The sequence below is a fragment of the Sarcophilus harrisii genome, chromosome 4 (assembly GCF_902635505.1).
Source record: "Sarcophilus harrisii chromosome 4, mSarHar1.11, whole genome shotgun sequence".
Taxonomy (NCBI): Eukaryota; Metazoa; Chordata; class Mammalia; order Dasyuromorphia; family Dasyuridae; genus Sarcophilus; species Sarcophilus harrisii.
In genome coordinates, this window is record NC_045429.1 from 257614895 (window position 1) to 257635633 (window position 20739).

The window sequence follows — 20739 nt, forward strand, 5'->3', positions numbered from 1 at the left end:
TTGAAATGAGGCAGCAGAGGCTTTGTCAGATGTGGCCAATGTATTGGTTTATTTTGTTTAACTATATTTCTTTCTTACAAAGGAGAGCTCAAGATGAGGAGGAAGGGCAATGGTCTTGGGAAATGATACCTTTTTTTAAGTACTAGTAAAACTTTAAAAATTAATATAAACATCATTCTAGTGGTGATAAACCATTTAATGTAGTTTCTCTAGACCTATCTTAACAGAACTCAGGGGTCTTTCACAATTTTCAAGGTATTATGGGAGAGGTATGTTTTTGTACATGGTTTTCCTGACAGGATTCATTTTGATTAGGTTTAAAATTTGGAAAGCAAACTATTTAAAGAAGTATTCAACTTAATAGGAATTAGGTCTAGAACTATACCATCTCATTCTTAAGAAAACCAGCAATAGAAGCAATCCAAGCTGTACTCTGCTAATCCTGTTTGTGGTGCTAAGGCCAGAACAGATGGCAAAGTAGAGCCAGCATTTGACCTTTCTTGTGCATGTTTCTCATACCACCAAAAATGATGCCATAGGCTTTATTCCATGTGTACTGATGGCTGGGCTTGAGCCATTGATGCTTACTGACCTATGCTTTGAAATCTCTGAGGATAGGGACTCATAACCAGTATGTTACTCAGCTGAGAGGGTAGCTGAAGGAGGCCTATTGCCTAGTTATGAACCTCAGCTCAGAAGAGCAGGGAGAATACTCAGTAATATGATTTGCAATTAGAACTCTGGTTATGAAATGGAGGCTGGAAGTGCCTCAAAATCTTGATTCCTTGAGAAAACAGATACCAGATGGGCATAGAATCACTCTATGCTGGGTAGAGAAAAGATAGGCAATCTGACAGATTACAAAACAGTACCAGAGACTTGCCAGGTGTTCTAAAGATGATGCATCACAACTGAATGTTAGTCATAGGTGAGTAAGTCAGATTCTCTAGCAAACAGAACAGAACTTGGGCAAGTCAAAAAATTAGACACAAAGTTGAACATGGGTAGGACACCAAATAATGTCCCATATGGGAAGGGACTGGGTCAGTTGTAGAGGAAGAAACAGCTGTGTGTTATTGTGAGTGGCCAAGATTTCTCTCATCTGTGGGGGGAACTGTACCTGGATAGGGGATAACTAAATCCAGAGGTTGAACTGGGCATTCCAAAATTGCAGATGTATAGCTTTAGAGGATGGAGATAGTACCATTTGGTCAAGGCCAACAGCTAAGGAGCTGGAGGGGGGGCTCAGTGGATAGAACTAATATATCTAGAATTAGAAAGACCTGAGTTAAAATCCAGCCTCAGATACTTAACTCCTATCTGCGTTTCCTTGACTATACAAGAGGGTAGTAATGGTACCTATCTACCACTACCAGTACCTTGTGAATAAACAATTAAATAATATTTGTAAAGTACTTCACATAATGCCTGGCGTATATTAGGTTTACTTAGTAAATGCTTATTCCTTCTTTCACATTAATAGATCTAGAAGTGGGATTGTAAGGCTCCAAGGCTGAAGACAATTTTGTGTTTCTCTTTCTCTTCCTCCTTTTCTGACAAAATGTTGAAAGGCAACATTGGAGGGCTACATATTGCCCTGGTTGGGGGGAGGAGGAAGAGAAACACATACAATTAATAGTTACATAAAATTTACTTTATGTAACTGTATTCTTTATTCCTTCAAGACACCTACTTAGAGGTAGCTACATGACCCAGAGTACTGCACCTGTAGTTAGGAAGACCTAAGTACAAATCCAGTCTTAGAAACTTAGTAGCTAGGTAACCCTGGAGAAGTCAGTTGACATCTGAGTGTCTCACTTTCCTATCTTTAAGATGTGGATGATAATACCAACTACCTCAGGGTTTGTTGAGTTTAAAATGAGATATAATACTTACACATAGCACTATGTAAACTTTAAAGTGCTATATAAATGCTAGCTATTATTATTCCACCCCTCCTCCTATCACTGTATTTATTTTATATTGAATCCTCCCAATAGTGACACTTTGCTGGCCCTTAGTAAATGCTTATTGATTGATTGGTCACTTGATAAATATATACCTGCATATGACCTACTGCATTTGGTTCTCTTGACAATACTCTATAACGTTTTTAAGGGATGATAATGTAATATGTGATGGAAATAATTTACATATATATCCAGTACAATTTGCAGAGGCTGAAAAGTTTTTTAATTAAGGGAGAATAAAATAAAATAACATGAAGATGGTCTAATATATCCCATTTCTTTTTTCTTCACACAATTTTGCAAGGTGTAGGGAAGGGAAATAGAGACACTCATGCAGGTACCATAAGAAAAAAATTTCTCAGAAATGTGAAGACTAGATAGATGTACATGGAAGAAACCACAAAATCGTTATTGCTTGGAGAACAGTTGTAGCCGGGAAACAGAAAGAAGGAAGAAAGATGAACTGCAGGTGAGAATTTCCACATTGTCATTGGCTTGGGGGGTAGAGAAGGCTTATTAAGAGTTAGAAGCTACAGAAACAGCTACAGATGAGAATATAGGGACAGTAGATGGCAGCAATAGAGGAAGATGTAAAGAGATGGTGACAGCAGCCATGGAATAGGGAGAGCAAAGCTATATACTTCAATAGAAACAGCAATTTAAGTGCTATTGTGGTTTTCCTAAGACTTTTCCTATTGGCCTCATAAGTTTTTAGGAGGACAAATACAGAACTATTCGGGGGAAAATTGGGAAATAAGAAATAGACTTTACTTGAAGGTGAGATGTATTGATTATTCTTTTCTTGAAGAAGCTTAGAATATTAACCCCTTCTTTGTAGTTCATTGTCCTGAGTATTCTATGGCTCAGAAGTCTAGATTTACTTATAGGAAGGAAACTGAATTTACCTCAAAGGAGAGAGAAAAAGTGAATCAGATTCTAATTTTCCTGCAGATTCTGAATGATGGCCCCAGTCAAGAAGAGTATTTATTGTTAGGTAAATCTTTGGGTTTCACTTGTATCCTTGAGAGTAAAAAGCTCAGATTCTGCACATGGATCATGGGTTATAAAGCATTACAAATGAGTTATTATTCTTACCTTTTCCTTGTATATTTATAGATCTCATAGCTTCAAGTCTCATCCTTGAACTTTCTTCAACATACCTTTGCATCTGTTCTTTGATTTTCTCTATTCTCAACATCAGTCCTCATCAATTCCCTCTTGGACTATTGGAATAGGGTTTCTTTGTGTTTAGTCTTTTCCCTCTCAAAACTATCCTTCATAAAGCTGTCAAATTGATTTCTTCAAGTCAGGGCCTGACCATATTACTACTCTCTCCATGGAGCATCAGTGGATTCCATTGCCTTTAGGATAAAACACCAATTCCTCTCTTTAGCATTTAAAACCTTTTACAATCTAATGGCTCTAGCCTATTTCCAGACTAATTATACATAACTTCCTCTCTTGGAGATTTTGTTCTATTGAAATTGATTTTTTTGTTGTTCTCTTTCCTAACATCCCTTCCCTGATCTTAAATGCCTCCAGAATGCTCTCTTCCTGATCTACCTCTCAGAAACTTCTAATTCCCTTCTAGGCTAAAACAAAATATTAAGTATCAATTATTAAAAGGTTTTTTCCTGCTTTCTCTCTGGCTCAGTATCTTTTGTTCCTGGCTTCCTTTAAATCTTAACTAAAATCCTATCTTTTCCTGGAAGCCATCCTTAATCCCTCTCAGTTCCATTTCTTTGCCTCAATTATTTCTATTTATCATGTATATAGTTGGTTTCTTTATATTTCTTTGCATGGTCTTTGCCATTAGATTATAAGCTCCTTGAAGGCAGGGATTATCTTTTAGATTGTAAGCTCCTTGAAGGTAGGGACTATCTTTTTGTATTTCTACAGCTTAGTGCAGTGTCTGGCATAGAAGGCATTTAATAAATGTTTATTGATTGTTACAGGACAAGAATTAAAAATCAAGAGCATATTAAAGAATATATATGTGTGTATGTACTAGTGTATAAAAGTATCTGAAAAATATGGGAAGATTCATATGAACTAATGCAAAATGAAATGAGCAGAACCAGGAGAACACTGTACAGAGTAACAGTAATATTGTAATGATAATTAACTGTGAATGACTTGGCAACTCTGATCAATACAATAATCCAAGACAACTCCAAAGAATTCATAATGCAAAATTCTATCTATCTTCAGAGAAAAAAATGACCAATCGTAAATATAGTTTGAAGCATAGTTTTCAAATTTTTTTTGTTTCTTGCTTAAATTTTATGCAACATGGCTAATATGGAAATCTGTTTTGCATGACTTTAAATCATGCAAATTGTTGAAAAGAGATGGGGAAGATCTGTCAATAAAAAGTTATTATAATAAAAAAAAAGAGAGATGGGGAAGAGGAAGAATGGAGGAGAGGAAATGGGAACTCAAAAATTTTAAAACTGCTAAAAATTAATATCTAAGATATAATAGGTTGTGACTTGTTAATAAGTGACTAGTAAAAAAAAAGAATTGAAAGTGAACACAATGCCTGCCACATAGTCGGCATTTAATAAATATTTATTGATTAATTCATTCTCTCGGAACTACTCTGCTCCCCTCATCTTGTTTTGTTGAAATCCTTTCCATCCTTTATGGTCCTGTTCAAATTTCTCCTGATTCTCTTAGGTGGAAAATATCCTTTCTTCTTCTGAATATTTGTCCCTCAGTCAGTCAACAGGCATTTATTTAATAAGCCTTTATTATATGTGCCAGCACTGGGCTAAGCTATCAGGCTACAGGTCGTTTCTCTCCTATGTCCTGAACAAACTGTATTTTATGTCGAGTTGTTTGGATAAGTGCTTTGTTTCTAATTTCCTCAAGGACAGGGCTAATGCCTCATTTACCTTTTCATTTTCCTCGGTGTCTTGCACACAGTACATACACATTTACTATCTGCTTGCGGAACTGCTGACGCTTCCTGACCTATTGTGTTGGAGACATCCTGATTTCACCTTTCTCGAAAGCAGTATTCAGAAGCTTTCGTTTGATCCATCTGGCACACAGTAGGTGCTTAATAAATGCTCGGAGTGGATCGTTTCCCACGTTCCGGATGATTCATCAGCATCCAGTAGTATAATTTGTTGTGGTTCTCCTCCCCACCCCCCTCGCCCCACGCCCCTCACAGGGGCCTCTTCCAGGAAGATTATTTTTTAACGGAAGGTCACGAAGGCAAGGAATGAGCCACGCAGGCCCGTTTCCCCCCAAAGGAAGAGGGGGTGTCACGGTCTTGCCGCCCGATAAAGAAAGGAAAGGCGCAAGAATAGACGGTGGCGAAGGAGGGATCGCGAGTGCTCCCGGCCAGAAAGGAAGGACAAGGGGGGGCGGGGTCGGAGGGAGGAGGAGATAAGGCTGATAAGAAAAAGAAGGCTGCAGGAGGTAGGGGGAGGAGGGAGGCTCGCAGAGAAGACCAGAAAAGCCCAGAACGCTAGAGCGGCAGCAGGGTGGAGCAGCCCAAAGGGAGGGGCGGGCGCCGGGGAAGAGGACGGCGGAGGGGGCGCTGTCGGGTGGGAAATGCAGACGAGATCGAGGGGGGCTGGATTTCGGAAAGGTCTGACCAGGAACTGCCTTGGGGTTGGTTTGAACTCGGAGGGGTGTGTGGGTGTGCGCAGGGAAACCGAAAGCCTCGGTGGTTTTGAACCACAAGCCTCTCAGCAAGAACCACTCCTTTTCTTCCCCGTTTTTCCCGAGTCAGGTCGGAAAGAGTTAAGCCTCCAGGGGGCGTGGCCAGGCCCCCTCTGACGCGCGAAGGGCGGGGCTGAAGGCACCGGTTGGGGAGGAGGGGAGGAGGAGGAGGGTTCCGGGGGGCCGAGAGGGGGGAAAGTAAGGGGGGGGGGCAGGGAGGGAGAAAAGGAAGGGGGCGTGGCCCGGGCCTAGGGGGCGTGGCCGGGAGAAGTTGTTCCGCGCTGGGCGGGCCGGCGGCGGACCCGGGAGCTGGAGAAGTTTGCGCGGCTCGCCAGCGAGCGAGCGGAGGGGAGGGTGCGGGCCCCGGCGGCGGCTTCCCTGCGCCCGCTGCCATGGCTTTCCGCCGGAGGACGAAAAGTTACCCGCTCTTCAGCCAGGAGTTCGTCATCCACAACCATGCGGACATCGGCTTCTGCCTGGTGCTCTGCGTCCTCATCGGGCTTATGTTCGAGGTGAGGGGAGCGCCCGGGCATTGGGGGGTGGGGGGTGAGGGTGGGGAGGGAGGGGCGGGCAGGCGCCCGCCGGGTCCGCGCGAGTTCTGCCTCCCCCTCCCCCTCGTCAGCCGCCCCCTCCCCCCGCGTCCGGACGCCTCCAGATGTGGGCTCCTGTATCCACGTAATCCGCATCCTCCTCCTCTCGCTGCTGCTGCCGCTGCCGCCGCCGCCGCCGCCGCTGCCCGGGCCCGGGCTCGCTCTTCGCTTTTGTGCACCCGCTCCGTGGGCTTCTCGATCCATCCAGGCTCCAGCCGCTGCGCCCGCCTTCCGTCCCTGAGGGGCCCCGGGGGGCACCCCGGGCCGCCCCCGCACCTGGCCCTGGCCCGGGGGCCGCCCGCGCTGCCCTAGTCTCCTGCAGATGATGCCGGAGGTTTCCCTGTGACTATATGTGGGTCTGACTCCTTCGTGACCCTCCCAACTTGCGACCACAGCCTCTGGGTACATAATTGTGACTTCATCACTCTCCCAATTTTCTGTTACTTCCTTCCACACATCCAGAGAACGCTGACTCGCCCCTTTCCTTACCCTTAGCCCGTGCTGGGCCAAGTGCTGCCTCAGAACCCCCATATCCCGACGCCCCCTTCTGTGTACCCCGCACCGGCGCCTAGCACAGTGTCCAGTTTCTACGGCTTTATAAACCCCTTCCCTTCCACCCTCCTTCCTTTCACGGCTTTTCTTTCTCCCTCTCCCTTCTTTCCTCTTCTCTCCCCTCCTCTTTGCTTTCCTTCCTATCTCTTCCTTCTCTCCCCTTTCTTTTCCTATCTCTTCCTTCTTTCCTCTTCTCTCCCCTTTCTTTTCCTATCTCTTCCTTCTTTCCTCTTCTCTCCCCTTTCTTTTCCTATCTCTTCCTTCTTTCCTCTTCTCAACCCTTTCTTTTCCTATCTCTTCCTTCTTTCCTCTTCTCTCCCCTTTCTTTTCCTATCTCTTCCTTCTTTCCTCTTCTCTCCCCTTTCTTTTCCTATCTCTTCCTTCTTTCCTCTTCTCTCTCTTTCTTTCCTATCTCTTCCTTCTTTCCTCTTCTCTCCCCTTTCTTTTCCTATCTCTTCCTTCTTTCCTCTTCTCAACCCTTTCTTTTCCTATCTCTTCCTTCTTTCCTCTTCTCTCCCCTTTCTTTCCTCCCTTCCTCTCTCTCTTCCTTTTTTCCTCCATGCCTCCCTTCCTTTTTTTTCCCTCCCTCCTAGCCAAAATGACTTCTCAACCATTTACTTCCCTACCTTCATATAGGGACTGAAAGGTCAGCACAGCCAGTTAGGCTGTTTTCTGTTATTCTGTATGCTAACTCCTTTAGTACCTAGCAGGGAGGGTTGGAGAGGGGAGGGGAGAGGAGTACTAAACCTTCATTCTTCTCTTTGCCAAAATGGGAAGGAGTGTTTTACTGTTTTCTGGGAAAAGATGGCATCTGAGCTAATAGCATAAAATCAGAGGTCATAGGACAACTATAGTCTGGATTAGATTATCCCCTTCCCCACATTTAGAAATAATGTAAAGGGGAAAAAAAATCAAAGGGATCAGGGAGGGAGGACATTGTGCCTCTTGGAGTGAGAAAAGGGAGATACTGTTGGGAAGTTGGGTGAAATGGAGAAGAGATTGAGTAAAATGCTTGGCATTATCTCTTGTCCTGAGAATGAAGATAGTTCATTCCATTAATATACCAATATCCTAAGATTTTCTTTGGTAGGATTGTGGGTAGGGCAGATTTCAGTTATTTTCTCATTCTGGGTATGGGCACTGGGTGGGGTTGCTTACCTAGAATCTCCATGGGGGGGGATAGGTTTGAGCTTTTGCCACTATCCAGGTAAACCTATGTAAAAAATGTTTTCCAATCTCTGGAGGGCACAGGGAATCCTATTCCAACTAACCCTCCTCCCCCCGCCCCTTTAATTCTCATTTCCCATTATATTTTGGTGGGATTCAACTTCCTAGGTCAATACCCAGATAAAAGTTCGGGGAGCCTTTTGTGCTTGAGGTGCCATTAAGATTATTGGGTAGGCATATAACAGTATAGATGCAGTGTAGATCCTATATGTTTGTAAAACTTTTCACCAGATTAGAGATTTCAGACTAAATTCTAGTTTTGGTGGGGAGGTAAATATTTTTACTTTAGTACTACCCACCAGTCATTGTGATAGTAGATTAATGTTTAATTTTTGCCTGGCAGATAACAATCTGAACATCTTCATGGAAATATGTTCTTAGTACTGTCTTGCCTGCCCAACCTGAAATAACACTGAATACCCTCTTACCCTTCTCTAAGGGTGTGGCTAAAAAGTCTTATGTATGAGGACTATAGTCCTTGTGACTGCATATCCAGGGCAAAACTTGTGAAAACTGTTCTTTGACCCAATGGCTCTATGTACTGTTTGTAGAACCTGATGATATTTGTGATTTTTACTTTGCTTAAATCCAGAGGCCAAGTGTTTGTCCATTTTGAATTTCTTTTTTCTTCCTGCCTCCAATCCTTCTGAATAGTGTTATGTCGCCAGGTGTTATTTTTAAAGTGCTTTGAAATCCTATTAGAACTAAATGACCAAAGGAGGAGATGGGAAGGATAGCAAGAGTTTCTTATGTTCTTATTGTTGGCCTAGACAACAAAAAGGCCATGGTGAAATATCCTTAAGGTTACTTTCCCCACTTCTTTCAGAGAGAGCTCTTGGTTCTTTTTGGCCCTTTGGGGCCTATTCTACCACTGTTGATTTGGTTGAGAGTGCTAGTCAAAAGTGGAAGGGATAATAAATAATTGTTGTTTGGGCAATTATTACTCAGTATGGTATGTTGGAAAGGGGGTATTAGGTGGCCACTAAGATTCCTTGCCTAAATTATGTGATTTTTGTTGGGGAGGGGGGAGGAGGGGCAGAAAGCGTTGAACTCAGTGAAGATAGCTATTGAAGTCTTCCTTTTTAAAACCATAGGCTAAAAGCTCCTCAGTTTCATCCATCTATAAAATGGGAATAATAACTATATGACCTACCTAACAAGGATGTGGGATGGGAGGAAGTTGGATCCTTCCTGATTTTTATCAGTTAAAACTCTTATTGTTATTATCACTATTAACTGTTGGATACTTGGAAATCTTCTGCTATTCTCAATGTTATTTGGATATCTTTTCCTATACCTAGTTAAGGAAAAAAATGACAGTTGACAAAATTCTCTTATTTAAGACTGGAGTGGCAGCTTTCTCCCAAACCTGGCAAATTTCATTGATCATCTGGCTGTGCGTTGTGTCTGGAAAAGAGAGCCTTGTCATTGTCCTTCATGTTCTAGGACTTTCTATGCCCCCTCAGCATTCTCTTGGAAGTCTGGGGTAAGGGATGGGGGGGATCAGGATGGCATGGAAGAAAGAAAAGAATAAGATTGAGCACTTTGCATTTTTCTTCTGCATATAAGATTAAGAGGAAAGAAGGGGGAAGGGAAAAAAGGGAAAGAGGGTATCATGCTGTTGAATTTCTGACTTAATGCCAAACTGAGAGTCTTTCATTTAGAAAAAGAAACGTGAAAACTCAATTATAATTCTTTCCACAAAGAGCTGTTCTCCTAGACACCCTCCCCTCCTCATTCCCCCTTTCCCTCCTCCCTTGGTGTTCCTACCATCCAACCTCTTCCCCAAGAGCCTGGCCCCACTCTCTCCAGGAGGCAGCTGCAGTCTTGCATAGTAATCCCCCCTCTTTATCTTATCCATCTTTTCTTTACTCCCATCCCACTCTCCCACCCCAGCTTTTCTCCTGGACTCTCCCACTATCAGATGGAGGTGCTTGGCTTTTTCTCTTGTGATGGGACTACTCTAAATTCTCTCCTTTAGGATTTGGTGGGAGCAGATGAAAGAGTCCTGCGTTTACTTGATTTCATTTTGGGACTTCCTAGAAGTCTTTTACTGCTCATCTCCCATTGCCAAGGCTGGGGGGACAGGTTCCTTTCCCCTAGTCTCAGCTTTTGCTTTTCTCATCACAGTCCATTTAAAGAGTTGCAGCTCTGCAGCCACAGTACTTGGCTAAAAAAATGTCAGGAATGTGGAGATTTTTCCCCCCTTCTTCCTTTTCAGCTTTCTCTTTCTTAACTTTGTGTTATGGAGAGGTGGGGCTAAGTGAGATTCCTACCAAACTACTTGGCCCTTCATTTGGGTTTCTTACGTGGAATCTAGCCTTACCATCGAGAGAGAGAGAGAGAGAGAGAGAGAGAGAGAGAGAGAGTGTGAGTGTGTGAGATTTGAAATAGTTCCCTCCCCCCATCCCTCCTCCCTCCCTTCTCCAGACGTCCTGTTCAGTGCCACGTTTTAAGCTGAAGCAGACAGGGAAAAAAGAAAGAACTTTTCCAGCCACAAACAGAGGATAAGAAAAAGCAGAGGAAGCCAATCTCTTAGACTTTCTCTCTTGGGTAGAAGTGAGCCTCTTTTAAGGCTCATCATTTCAAGAAATAGAAGCCTTTAAGATTTTTTTTAAAAAATCTTATTGAAATACATTGACAGTTATAGGCAAATGATTTTGAAATGACCTGCCTGATATTTGCAGGTGTAGTTTCTCTTTCTCAGCTTGAGATAACTGGAAGGTTTCATTCTGAACTCTTGGCTTTCTAATTGATTTAGTTTTTGAAAATAAGACTGACATGTTAGGGCAAAGTATCCAGCGCATATATAGTAGATCATCCTTGTTAGTGAATGAATAAAGGGAAAAAGTTCAAGCTATATATACATGTGATTGTGTGGCAGGTGGGATTAATCACTTAAAATATAATTATAAGTAGTTTAAAACTACTAATACCTACAATAACCTTGCAGCTGGTGGAGAGAGCTGGCACCAGAAATACCTAGGTTCGAGTCACTCCTTGGAAACATTCTGAATATGTAACCCTTAGCCAGTCACTTACCTGGTTAGTGTCACAGTGGTTCACCTGCATTGATAGATGGAATTTCCTCATGCCAAAATCCCTCCATCAATGAAATTACTGGTCTAGACCAAAAATGCCAAACAAATTGGCATAGTTAGCTTTTAGCACAAGCAATTGTCTTGACTTCTGTTAAAAGCCTTATAAAGAAGCTTGCTTCTCTGTGTGTGTGTGCGCGCGCGCTCACGCGCACACTAGAGCCTCCTCCTTCCTCTCCTAAACTCCTTTCCCCTGAGATATATCTGTGCTTTCTTCAGTAGTTGGAATTTGTAGGGAACTTCAAGTATTGGACTTCTTTTCACCTGTGCAGTGATGTGTATCTTATTTATCCATTAGCATATATTCTGTAGTTTTGAGTGATTTTTTAAAAATGCTCTTTTATTAAGAGATAATAGATTGACATCTTAGGGTTTTAAAGAACTCATGTAACCTCACTTTTATTCTTGTATCCTGTTCTTTGTACCCTAGTACAAAAATACTCTAGAGAAGTCCACAGAGAATCAGGTAAGATAAAGGGACAAGTGGCCCATTGGTCTTCTGATTTCAATCGTTTGGTGCCCTATTCTTATCTTCCACTCAGCTGCCAAATAGACCTTCCTGAAGCACAAATCTGACCATGTTAGCCTTCTATTCAGTAAATCAGTGGCTCCCTATTACTTCTAGAATCAACTAGAACATCCTGCGTTTGACTTCCGAAGCTCTTCATAACTCAATACCTTCCTGCTTTTCCAGTTTCCCATGTACTTCCCATACACTCTATGACCCAGTGATAGTGACCTTTTTGTTGTACCTCCATGCTCTGGACCATCTCTTGGCATTTTCCTTGCTATCCCTCCCATGCTTGTAACTCTCCTTGTGGCTTTCCTGGCTTCTTCCACCTTCTGCCAAAAGCATTTCCTGGCCCTTTTTAATCATAATGCCTTCCCTCTGTAACTATCTTCTCTGTTAGACTGGGAGTTCCTTGAGAACAGGGACTGGTTTCCCTCCCTCCCCCCCCCCCTTTTTTTTTTTAAATTCCCAGGGCTTACATAACATCTGGTAGATAGTAGGTGCTTAATAAATTCTTGACTTGGAGCACTGTTGAACAATTCTTGACTTAATAACCTGACTTTGAGCAACAGACTAAGAAAGAATTTAAACTTAATTGTAATTTCAGTTTTGAAAGTGTTCTGTGACTCCGGGGCAGATCACTTAATCTCTACTCCTTTCTTAGGTGAATGCAACAGCAGCAAGAACGATTGGATTGACCATTTAGTGAATTTTTAACCCTGGAACCAGGATGATTAATCCCCTCCCATATTACAGTAGGATCTGGGAATCAAAGTATACTTTTCACCAGTGTCTTAGAAAAACAAAGCTCTCTTGAATCAGAAAGCAAAAGTTACAGACAACATGCTGCAATGAATTTGGAGTCAGAGGCTGTAAGTTGAAATCCCAGTTCTCTCACTAACTGACTGCATGTGATCTTGGATAAGTCACTCCCTCTCAGGGCTTTAGTTGCTTATTTATGTAATGATGGAGTTGGACTAGTAGACCAATCAATCAGTAAATATTTATTAAACACCTACACTGTGCCAGGTCGTGCTAAGTGCTGGAGATACAAAAGGAGGCAGACAGACATTAAATTACTCTTCCAACTCTAATCCATCTCTCCAAAACAATGTCATCCCCAACTTTTTCCTATAATTCCTTTATTTTAAAAAAGGGTTTTGAGTTGTTAGACATTCTGGGTGTCTAATAAATAGATGCTTGATAAATGTTTTTTGAATCGAGGTTATATAGTGGAGAACAGTGTTGGGCAAATACCTCAACCTGTCTGGGTACTTCCTCCTCTGTAAAAGGATGGGGGTGAATGGCCTTCCAAGGTCCCTTTCAGCTTTTAATCCATGTTCTTCTGACCTCTGAGGTTCCTTCTGTTCCTTAAAACTATGATCCTATGAAGTTTGAGTCATGTCTCCAGCTTGCTGAAATTCTCTCCCGTCCAGGACAACTTGGTGATGTGACTCCTCTGGGGAGAACATCTGTTCTCTCTCAGTTCCATCCATCTTCTTAGGGCATGGGGTGTGGGGTGGTTGGAGAGAATGCTGCTGCTGTCAGTTTAGTTGGGTAGTAAAAACTGTTAGGATACTACACAGCAAGTAGGTGCAGCTTTCCTCTTTCTTCCCTTGTTTTTAAAACCCCACATCTTTCCTGTTGCTCACTGCTCAGGGCACCGTTCCGACCCATCACAACAGATGGGAGCTACAGCCCTGGCTGTTTGTGTTGCTATGGTGAGGACTTCCCTCCCACAGGCATGAGCTTCTTTTTGATCTGCTTCCTATTGGGCAGGGGCCCCACTGACCAGTCCAGTGGTGCAGCTGATGCTTGTTTCTACCTTGATAAATTGAAGAGGCTGAGGGCCTCCCGAGAAGCCTGAATTTATACCTTTCTAGTATTAGAGGCTTGCTTTCTGATCACAGTGAAAACAGTTGGAAGGAGAAATTCCGACGTGTTTGGTGGATAAATCTTGTTATTGTTTGGACTTACTGGTTGTAAGACCAAGATCCACCATTGTCAGACTGGTGCCTTTTGGTAGCAGTTGCCTAAAAGAGAAAATGATTTAAAAGCAACAACAAAACAATTCTGGGTGCCTTGAAATATACTTATCCTTTGGAATTTTGTTTTGTTTTCCTTTCATCTATTTCCCCTTATTAAAGATATCTTGCTAGTTTTTGGAGCAAAGGAGAGTGAAATATGGCTTGGCCTTGTCAGTTTTGCTAGTTGACTCTGTAGGGAAGCATCATATTGCAGTGGAAAATGGGCTGGATTTGGACACTGAGCATCAGGCATCAAATCTGGGCTTTGCCGCTTTATTCCCTGAGTGACCTTGGGCAAATCTTAATTTCTGGTTCTCAGGTTCCTCAGGTGTAAGAGCATAGTGTTACATTAGATAATTTCAGAAGTCTTTCCCAAATCTAAAACTTTGATCCTACTAAAAACAGCATGACATAGGGTTATTTTTTTTAATTAAATATTTTTCCCCAGGTATATGTAAAGACATATTTCATTTAAAATTTTTTTGACTTCCAAATTTTCTCTCTTCTCCTCCCCCTTCCCTGAGATAGTAAGTAATTTGATTTAGATTATATATGTTCAACCAATGGTACAAGGTTCATAGATTTAAAAAAAATATTTGGATAAATATATTTCAACATAATTGGCTTCCTTATAGACATGGGAGTTCATGCATTTAAAAAAAATCTGTAGCTATATTTCAACAAAATTGATTTCCTTTGTAATCCTGTTTTACATTTTATGCATTTGAAAACATTATCTTGAGAAAGAGTCCCTGTAAGCAAGACTGCCAAAGAAGGCCATGACAAAAAAGGATAAAGAATCCTTGGCATGATGAATAGAGACTTGAGTTCAGATTATGCTTCTGACTCATAGGCTTTGTGATCTCAGACAAGCCAGTTCATCTCTTAAGTCTTCCCAGACAGCTCTCTAACACCATAAACTGCAGAAATAGTAATGATCAGCTCTGAAAGGAGTTTGCTCAAGTGGGAATTTGTATCCATGAAATCACAGATCCAGTGCCTGTCCCTATCCCTGTCTTTAATTTAATGATTTGATAGAATGGTCTTTACAAGTAACTCCATAAGACCACCAAAGAAAGTTCCCTAGTTTAGTGATAGGACTGACAAGATATCTTTCTTTTTCTCTCTTTTTTTTTTGGGGGGGGGGCATGAGGGAGACAGTGGGGGTTAAGTAATTGTCCCAGGGCCATACAGCTAGTGTCATATGTCTGAATTCAGATTTAAAACTTGGGTCCTCCTGGCTCCAGGGTCAATATTCTACCCATTGAGCCATCTAGCTGCCCTTTTCTCTTTCTTAAAAAGAAAAGAAAAAAAAAAAAAAACTCTCTTCATGGGATATAAAGACATATGTCATAGTACTAACACTTACTCAGACGTCTGACAATTTCCTAGAGAAATTTATTGCCAGAGAAACAAACTCTGCCACAACTTTGGCTTCATAGCCCCAGGTAGTTTTATTTTCATCATTAAAAACAGTGGGAGAAAAAGGCCAAAGTTTTTCAGATTCTTGGTTCAAGGGTGGAAATATATATATTAAAAAAGTAGAAAATTGGAAGTCTTGTGCTCACAGTAAATAATTTTGTTTTGGAAAGTATGACATTATGTACATTATTACCCTCCCCTTAGAAAACTAGATCAGGTAAAGATTAATTTACTCCAGAAGGAATAAACATTTCATATCATGGTTCCTGCTTCTGTAAAGTCTCCTGTTCACACCTTAGGGTAAGTAGATAAAATAACTTTTTTCACTCTTTTCTGTGGTAGTCATAGCTAATCAAATTCGTGATATTCTGCTTTAACCAATGAGCAGGGGGCATTGGATTATATCAGTGGTTCTCAAAGTATGATCCTCGGATTTCAAAGATCCTTTCAGGGGTCCTCAAGGTCAAAGCTGTTTTTATAAAAATAATTAATTAAATTTCTAATGAAGGTCAATAGCTGTAACCCCAATAAACAAAGTTTCCCTGTAGGATCCTCAATTCTTTTTAAGATTTAAAGGGGTAAAAAGTACTTATGAAGGAAAATGATATATGGACATGTGTTGTATGGTTCTACCTATATTTATATCTCTGTGTGTGTGTGTGTATAATATTGACCTTCTCTAATATGGGATTGGGAAGAAGGAAGGGAGGAAGACAGCTTAGAAACTCAACCTAATAAAAAATGAAAATTTTTAAAAAACCATAACAGAAAAGAGTGTAAAGGTTCCTGAGACTAGAAAATTAATGTGTTAACTTGTTCACAAATTGGATTTAATTGAGACAGAACTGCATAAAATCATCAGCTTCACTTTTTCTTCCTGCATAATCTAAGTCCAGGGCAGGATGGGAAGTCGGGACAACTGGCAGTGGCCCTGAATGTCTTTGAAATTAGACCCAAACTCTGAGCTTTCCATAATGCCTTTTTCTGCTGCTTTCGTGGCTATTGGAGCAAATTGTTCTCATCTGACCATTCTGGCAAGGGAAGTCTTCACATGCTTGTGATAGATACCCCCCAACTCACAGACAGGTTTGAGGCCTGTAAGTTATATCAACCTGGTTTAACACATCTGCTGAGATGTCTAACCAAGTACATCCATTGCACATGGTAGAGCTTCTTGGAGCCACAGATGAGACTTGGGTGAAGATAGATTTGGTTGGGTAACCCTGAACAAAGCTCAGCAAATTCTCTCTCCAAAGGTGCTAGTTTTTGCTGAAGTAAGTCTGAGAACACAGTGAGCCATTTTTTTCTGGTCACTTACTAAACTTTCCAAACCACTTTACTTCTGGAAGGCTATGTTGTTGTTCAGTTGTTTCAATGTATGCAACTCTTTGTATCCCCATTTGGGGTTTTCTGGGAAGGAATACTGCAGTGGTTTGTCACTTCCTTCTCCAGCTCATTTTACAGATAAGGAAATTGAAGCAAATAGGGTTAATAACTTGTAGCTAGTAAGTACTGAGACTGGATTTGAACTCATAAAGATGTGTATTCCTGACTCTAGGCCCAGCACTCTATACATAGTATTATGTAGCTATCCCCTTGGGGGTTTTACCTATGCCTAAATTTTGGAAGATTTGATAGCTTTGATAGCATTACATACACCCACACCCACACACCCATACATATTTGAAATACTTGTTAGTCAGTTTCCTTATCTATAAAAGGAGGGATCTCCATTAGATGGCTTCTGAGGTCCCTTCCAGTTTTAGATCTATGATCTTAGAGCCTGTGCAGAGACTGAATTATGGAAGGGAAGTTTGGCCAAGGACCATCCACCCAGAAAATCAGTGGCAGATGTTGGAAGAGGAACTGAACATCTGATTTCTTGTTTGCTCAAGGTTTAGACTTTATTTTTGATGTTTTTTATTTCATTTCTAAATAAGAGAGACTCATTTTTCCCCATTTATGATTAGACTTTCACTTGGAAGCCATTGCTGGATATCCCTTTGAGACTTGATTTGAGACAGCCATTAATAGGTCAGTCTCTATGATTTTTCAGATAGACAGATCCAAATATTACAGTGACAGATCCATTTATGAACATAGCTATACAGCACACCATTCCTGCCTCAACTCAGTGCAGGTGCAGCACTGTTAACCTTCTTTCATCAGAGAAGTCAGTGGGTCATTGCAATAATGGATCTTCTCAGAAAATCCAAGTCCTCTTTGAGGTAATTACAGTAAGGGAGCTTATCAAAATTGATTTGAGACCCAATCTTGAATCTTACCTCTGCTATTACTTATGTGATCTTGGGCAGGTCATTAACCTTGATGAGCTTCAGGATTCCCATCTGCAAAATGGGAATAATAATACTTAGCATACTTACTTTATGTGATAGTGATAAAGATCAAATCCTGGCTCTGTCATTTACTGGCTTTGTGACTTTGGCCACTTATCTTTTCTGGGCTTCAGTCTCCCTATTTATTAAATGAAGGGATTGGATTTGATGCCTTCTAAGGTATCTTTGTGCCCTGCATCTATGATCCTAATAAAATACCTTGCCAATTTAAAAATACTATGTACCTATTAATCATTATTATCTAGTTGACCCCTTTCATTTTACTTTAAGGACACTGGAAACATATAGGTTAAGCAAATTCTTAAGGCCACATAGTAAGTGAATTACAAAACCAGTACTAGAATTTGAGTGTCCTGACCCTCGGTCTAATACCTTTCCCATTTACCCTGTCTTGGTCATGTCCCACAGTTACTGAATTTCAGACATGGGTAGGATGTGGCTTAGTATTATCATATCCATTGCTGTCTGGTAAAGGTACATTTGTATCTTTCCTAGTTCTTTGCATATCTGTGCTTAATTTGCAATGAAAATATGACCTGATTGAGACACTTAATGTGTTTTCCTAAGAGAGGTGCCAGAAAAGATACTAGATTTAAAGTTCTGAGATTGTGAGAAGACCTTCTTGACCAAAAGAATAATTTGGTATTTTATTTTCTACCTCTGGAGCTTTTAAATTTGAGCACAAAAGTTTCCAGAAAGCCTATAATTTTCCCTTTGGGATTGTTCCAGTAGTAAAATTGCCAGAGGTGTGAGGTGTTGAGTTTTCCATTGTATTTTGCCATGCCTCAGTTTCCCTGCTTGCAAAATCTGGAGCAATTTTTTAAAAAGAAAATCTGTTTTTAGTTTTGTACATGCACAATATTACTTCCTAACATAATTTGCTTTGATTTGCTCCTTTTCTTCCTCTTTATTATAGTTCAGTACTCTCTTAATCAGGGCTTTCAATTTTTGGAAGGGGAAGTTTAAAAAAAAAAAAAAAAAGAGGAGGAACTCCTTCATCCTTTTGCCAATTGAAGGCCTTTTTTGCTGCTGTTGTTCCTCCTCATGCCTACTGACAATAGTTATTGTAAACCCTAGTTGTAATCCAAGAAGCTTTTCCTCTGAAGAGAAAGGCCCCCGGAGGTGGTGTGTGATCTGTGCTCTCTGCAGGCTTTGAGGCCAAGTGGACAAAGCATGTTGCTTACACCATGAAGACATTAGTCCCTTCCTTTACTTAAAAACAAGAGACCCAAACATTTTTAAATGATTAAAATATGTAAGATAATAAGCTTGGAAGATGTGAAGATGAAATAGGACAATAGAAATCTCAAGGAGCAGTGTATATTTGTGTGTGTGTGTGTGTGTGTGTTTATATGTTGTGGTAATGGGGAAGGCAGAATAGAACATGTACACAGATAAGTAATGTAAAAACTGGAAAGTAAAGATGAACAGAGATTCACATCAAATATTTTGTCAAAAGTTTGTAGAGGGAGTAGTCACTTTAGACAAGCTATTCTCAAACTTTTTGGTCTCTGGAGCTTTCTATACTCTTAAAAATTGTTGAGGACCCCAAAGAGTTTTTGTTCTGTAAAAGGTTATATCTGTTGACATTTATGGGGTTAGAAATAAAAACTAATTTTAAAAATATACTTATTAATTCCCTTGAAATGACAATAAACCCATTACATGTTAACATAAATACAACTTAAAAAAATAAAAATGGTTCTGTTTTCCCAGCCAAAAAATGTAATGAGAGATATGGGATTGTTTTACATAATTTTTGCAAATTTCTTTAGTGTTTGGCTTAATAGAAGACAGCGGGATTCTTGGGTCTGCTGCATTCAGTCTTTTGCAATATGTTGTTTTGGTTGAATTATATGAAGAAAATCCAGCCTCACACAGATAAATAGTTTTAAAAAGTAGAAGATTATTTTAATAGTCAAATAATGCTTTAGTTTTATTATGAAAATAGTTTTGACTTCACAGATTCTCCCCACTCTCACTCCCCCAAAGGGTATCAGGAATCCCTAGGGAACTGTGGACCATGCTTTTGAGGATCTATTTTAGCTCTAGGGAGACAGGGGCATGTTTAGCACCTTTATTGGGCCTTGAAGCTCAAGGATAAAAAAGGAGTGGATTTTAGTCATAAGAATTGATCTTTGGAAATATAAAGATAGGATTGGACTGGTTGTATAGATTTGGGCACCATCTGCATAGAGGTAACAGATAACAAATAGTTGTGTTATTAGCAGGATAGCAGGAATCAGACGAGATGATGAGGGCCTGAGCACTGGTTTAGATACAGATTGAGAAGAGAAGAGAGGATGGATTCAAGATGTAGAGGGAGGATTGATAGCTTTTGGCTACTACTCTCATATTATTTCTCTCCAGTTGACCAGGACTACTTCCCTGAATTTGACATGCTATCTGCTGCTCTTAGTTCATTTGTTTCCCTTGGGCTTAGATGGGATTGCCTTTTCATCTTTTTTCCTTGGAGAAACTTTTCCAGCTACCTCCCCTTCCCCTCCATATATTCATATGTAGAATGAACAAAGATTTTTGTCTACTGAACAAAAAATTAATACAAAATAAAAAAATCAACCCTTCTAAGAAAACAAATTAGAGAGGGCTAATTTATTTTCTATTTTAAATTAAAAAATTTCAGTTAATGAAAATCTTATTTTCTTTTCCTATCTTGCCACTTCAGATATTCAGTCAAGCAAAACAAATTCCCATATTGCCTGTGCTCTATAAATATATATCTAAGGAAGCAAGTAGCATTCATCGTCAGAATGCTTCTTAAATTCTTTTTCAGAGTATTTCATCTAATTCTAAGTATTGATCTCATTACACTCTACTTTGTATTACACTAATCTGTGACTAAGTCTGATCTCCTTAGAAGAGACTAGAAGATGCTATAATAGCTGTATAAATGCTGTGCTATCTTTATTATCTTGTATAGCATGTATAGCATGTGCAACAGGCCTCTCTAAAACAATATTGATTTTTAATTGTCAACTTAATTTTTTGATTTGTTTTAGTTATCAAAGACAGCATGGTATAATGTGTGGGAGGGCCTGGATTCAAGTTCTGCATGTAACAGGAACTGAGGCCAGCAGGGTTAAGTGTCTTGCCCAGGATCACAGAGCTGGGAAATGCTTGAGGCTGGACAGATTGGAACTCAGCAAGATAATTGGTCCTTCCCCTGGGCCTGACACTCTGTGCACTATGGTTCTATCTATGTGCCACATGGATTCAAGTTGTTCTTTAAGGGTGACTCAGGAAATAGAGAGCTGGACTTGGAATGTGTAAGAACTGAGCTCATGTCCTA

At 40.6% G+C, this 20739-nt stretch overlaps 1 protein-coding gene across 1 annotated transcript in view; it reads left to right on the top strand.

Moving 5' to 3' along the window:
* Window positions 1-5881: 5881 nt before the first annotated feature.
* Window positions 5882-20739, top strand: part of TRAM2 (translocation associated membrane protein 2) — a 107262-nt gene continuing 92404 nt past the window's right edge. The window contains exon 1 of the mRNA XM_031964726.1: window positions 5882-6157. Within this exon, the coding sequence (XP_031820586.1) occupies window positions 6038-6157 (120 nt within the window). The 5' untranslated portion in view covers window positions 5882-6037. The remainder of the gene's footprint in view (window positions 6158-20739) is intronic.